This window comes from Capsicum annuum, chromosome 3 (genome assembly GCF_002878395.1).
Source record: "Capsicum annuum cultivar UCD-10X-F1 chromosome 3, UCD10Xv1.1, whole genome shotgun sequence".
Taxonomy (NCBI): domain Eukaryota; kingdom Viridiplantae; phylum Streptophyta; class Magnoliopsida; order Solanales; family Solanaceae; genus Capsicum; species Capsicum annuum.
Window position 1 is genome coordinate 249,491,159 of NC_061113.1, and position 4,693 is coordinate 249,495,851.

Here is a 4,693-nt window from a genome sequence, read left to right on the forward strand (position 1 = left end):
AAACTTTGAAATTTGTTTGGGATCATCATGAGATTATGGTTCATGGAGAGAAAAACAGTTCTATCTACCAGGAAAACTCAGTCCCTATTATTGAATGAGTAGACCACCTGGACAGATCCATTTTTCATGCTAAGGAGATCATGTGTACTGCTCAGGTAGGAAGCTTAAAATTGCCATGGGTACTTATAATGGTGGCCTTGGAAATGTTAAAGAATATTTTTGTACCTGGTTGTGGTCTCGGTATAAACTTAGAGGGAATTTTACAGCCAATTCAATTATCCAGATAGAAGAGCACTTTTGGTCTTGGAATGAGCCCACTCCTGAAGAAGTCTCATCAGCTAATCTCAAAAGAAAAGGTGGCATTCTACTGCCAAAACCTGTCCTGCTCCTAATTCGGTCATTTTCTAAAGCTTTTGTTGCCCGAGTATCAGAAGAAGACGTTGAATAAGACCTCATTGAAGGAGTCAAAAACTTATTTATTGCTGAGGAAGAAGCTGAGTGCAACGTGATTTTAGAGGATTGCATTGAGACCCTGACCATCTGGGATGCTAAGCCTGGAGATGCTCTGAAAATTAAACTTGTACCCCATCCCCGTTTCTTCGAGAATCTTGGTAGATGATTGTATTAGCTTTGTTGAAACAACACAATTTAGAATTAAGGCCTGAATCGTGTTTATTAATTCATGTGTTTTGCTTGAATTTATATGTTTTGCCTTCACTTTTGAAAGTTTTAATGCTAAATCTAAACCATGTTTTGTTGTTTTATTTTAAATCATCTTTGTTAATTTATTTTTTCTCTTTTTTTTTCCAGCAAGAAAACTAATAAATCTGCCAATACTATGAATATGACATATAATGAAACAAGAGAAATGATTCCAAATAGCGAACAAGACTTTACGTAATATGAAGAAGATCTGTTGTTTGAAGAGTTGACTAAGGAATTTGAACATTTTGAAAATAAGGCAAAACCAAATTTGGATAAAACTGAGACGATAAACTTGGGGGATGCGGGACTCATAAGAGAGACAAAGATTAGCGTATATTTGACTCCATCCCAAAAGAATGAGTTGATTGATCTCTTAATGTAATATATAGATGTGTTTGCATGGTCCTGTGATGATATGCCGGTCTTAAGCACAAACATTATTTCTCATAGGTTGCCAACTGATCCATCTTGTCCTCCTGTAAAGCAAAAACCGAGAAAGATGAAGCCTAATTTAAGTTTGAAAGTCAAGGAGGAAGTGTCCAAGAAATTCGATACCAATGTCATTTGAGTCATGAAGTATCCTACTTGGTTAGCAAACATATTGCCCGTGCCAAAAAAAGACGTAAAAATCAGAGTATGCGTGGAATATCGGGATCTCAACAAGGCTAGCCCGAAGGATGATTTCTCTTTGCCAAATATTCATATATTCATTGATAATTGTGCGAAGCATGAGTTATATTCATTTGTTGATTGCTTCGCAGGGTACCACCAGATCCTAATGAATGAAGAAGATACCGAAAAAACTATTTTCATCACACCTTGGGGAGTGTATTGTTATCGGGTAATGCCTTTTGGACTCAAGAATGCAGGGGCAACCTATATGAGGGCCATGAATACCATTTTTCATGATATGATCCACAAGGAGATTGAGGTCTATGTTGATGATGTCATTATCAAGTCTTGAAAAAGCTTAGATCACTTGGCAGATTTGAATAAGTTCTTTGACAGACTAAGATAGTACGATTTGAAATTGAATCCTGCAAAGTGTGCATTTGGTGTTCCCGCCGGGAAACTATTGGGTTTCATTGTGAGTAGGAAGGGCATAGAATTGGATCTTTCAAAAATAAAAGCTATCCAAGACTTGCCTCCTCTCAAAAGTTGAAAGGACGTAATGAGCTTCCTAGGTCGACTCAATTACATCAGTCAATTTATTGCACAATCTACGGTGATTTGTGAGCCAATATTAAAGTTATTGAGAAAGGACACTGCTACAAAGTGGACAGAAGAGTGTCAATAAGCTTTTGATAGAATCAAGGAGTATTTGTCCAATCCACCCATTTTGGTGCCCCCAAAACACGGAAGGCCATTGTTGCTATATTTGTCTGTGTCAGACAATGCATTTGGGTGTGTTTTAGGACAACAAGATGAAATTAGAAAGAAGGAGCAAGCTATATATTACTTGAGCAAGAAGTTCACGCCTTACGAAGCCCGGTATACCTTATTAGAGCATACATGTTGTGCTTTGACTTTGATTGCACAAAAGTTAAGGCATTACATATGTGCGTATACCACTTTTCTAATTTCTAGAATGAATCCACTCCAGTATATCTTTCAGAAGCCCATGTCTATCGGGAATTTAACAAAGTGGCAGATTCTGCTAAGAGAATTTGACATTGTTTATGTTACTCAAAAGGCAGTTAAAGGACAAGCTTTAACTGACCATCTTGTCGAAAACCCTGCAGATGAAGAGTACAAGCCTCTAAAAACATATTTCCCAAATGAAGAAGTTCTATTCATTGGAGAAGATATTTCAAAAGAATATCTGGGTTGGAGGATGTTCTTTGATGGCCCAGCAAACTTCAAAGGAGTCGGTATTGGGGCGGTACCAGTTTCAAAATTAGGCCAACATTATCCGATCTCAGCAAAGCTCAGGTTTCCATGCATTAACAATATGGCGGAGTACAAGGCTAGCAACCTTGATCTTACAATGGCTGCTGATATGAACATACAAGAACTTTTGGTTATTGGGGATTCAGATTTGGTAATTCATCAAGTACAAGGTGAATGGAGTGTCAAGAATGTGAAGCTACTTCCATATCTGGAGTGTGTGAAAGAGTTACGTAAGAAGTTCATTAAGGTTGAATTTAAACATGTCCCTAGAATTCAAAACGAATTAGCAAATACATTGGCAACCCTATCCTCTATGATTCAACATCCAGACAAGAACTTCATAGATCCTATCAAGGTGAATGTACAAGACCAACCGGCCTACTGCTTTTACGTAGATGAGCATCTGGATGGAAAACCTTGGTACTACGCATCAAAAGTTATCTCAAGGAGGGAGACTATCAAGAAGGCATAACTAGCATCCAGAAAAGAACACTTAGGAGATTGGCTATCCCTTTTTCCTAAATGGAGAAATCCTTTATAGGAGAACTCCAGATTTAGGATTGTTAAGGTGCGTCGACGCTCAGAAGGCAACCAGGTTAGTTGAAGAAATACATGGGGGCATGTGTGGACCGCATATGAATGGTTTTATTTTGTCAAAGAAGATTCTTTGAGCTGGCTATTTTTGGATGACAATGGAAACAGATTGCATTCGTTTTGTGCGGAAATGTTATCAGTGTCAGATTCATGGTGATTTGATTCACGTCCCACTAAATGAACTTAATGTGATGAGTTCTCCTTGACCGTTTGTAGCTTGGGGCATGGATGTCATCAGCCCTATTGATCCATCTGCATTATAATGGACATAGGTTTATTTTGGAAACTATCAATTATTTTACCAAATAGGTGGAAGCTTCCTTATACAAGTCTGTAACAAAGAAGGTGGTGACAGATTTTCTTCGCAATAACATTATTTGTCGATTTGGAGTTCCAGAATCAATTATAACAGAAAATGGAGCTAATCTCAACAACGGCTTGATGCATGAGATATGTGAGAAGTTTAAGATTACTCATCATAATTCCACCCCTTATCATCCTCAGATGAATAGAGTAGTTGAGGCCGCCAACAAGAATATTAAACAGATATTGCAGAAAATGATTGATAATTACAAACACTGGCATGAAAATTTATCATTTGCCCTTCTGGAATATCGCACCACTATTAGGACTTATACTGGAGAAACACCTTATCTACTAGTTTATGGAACAGAAGTAGTGTTACCCACAGAAGTAGAGATATCGTCTTTGAGAATCATTCAGGAAGCTAAGTTGAATCATGCCCAATGGATTCAAAATCAGTATGAACAATTGATGTTAATTGATGAAAAGAGAATGAACGCAGTCTTTCATGGGCAGCTTTATCAAAATAGGGTAGCCAAAGATTTCAACAAGAAGGTACGACCAAGACAATTCAAGCCGAGACAATTGGTGTTGAAGCACATATTTTGCCCCAGAATGAAGCTAAGGGAAAATTTGCACCCAACTGGCAAGGGCCTTACATCGTTCACAAAGTGCTGACAGGCGTAGCACTAATCCTAGAGGAACTGGATGGTGAAGTGTGGCCGAAAGCCATCAACGCAGATGCTGTTAAGAGATACTATATTTAGAAGCCTTTCATTTTTTATGTAATGTTCCTTTTGCTATGTAATTAAACTACGAATGACCTAATTCCCTAGGGAGAATACGTAGGAAGCCAATATCGGGTTTGATATTTTAAGTAGAAACTTTTCAAAAAATCTCTCTATTTGTAATGCAAACAACAGTTGACCTGACTTCCTAGGCGGATACGTAGGCGGCCACATCGGCCTCGGTCACATTAGAAGAAAAATTGTTTTTCCCTTTTTTTTAATATCATATGTAATGAAATACATTTGGCCTGATTTCTATGGGATACGTAGGCAACCCACGGAGGGTTCGGCCCCTTAGTTTTTAATCTTCTTAAGAGTATTTCATGAACTAGGCTCGTCTTGATTCCATTGATAGAATACATGGGCATCTTATACAAGGCTCGGTCTCATCACTATGGAAACGCAACATTTCT

At 38.0% G+C, this 4,693-nt stretch overlaps 1 protein-coding gene across 1 annotated transcript; it reads left to right on the forward strand.

Annotated features, from left to right (window-relative positions):
• Positions 1 to 2,293: 2,293 nt before the first annotated feature.
• Positions 2,294 to 4,259, forward strand: LOC124896882. The gene is made up of 5 exons (XM_047408753.1): positions 2,294 to 3,031; positions 3,137 to 3,190; positions 3,298 to 3,342; positions 3,499 to 4,047; positions 4,107 to 4,259. Exons 1-5 carry the CDS (start codon positions 2,294 to 2,296, stop codon positions 4,257 to 4,259), a joined length of 1,539 nt encoding a protein of 512 aa, XP_047264709.1.
• Positions 4,260 to 4,693: the final 434 nt, after the last annotated feature.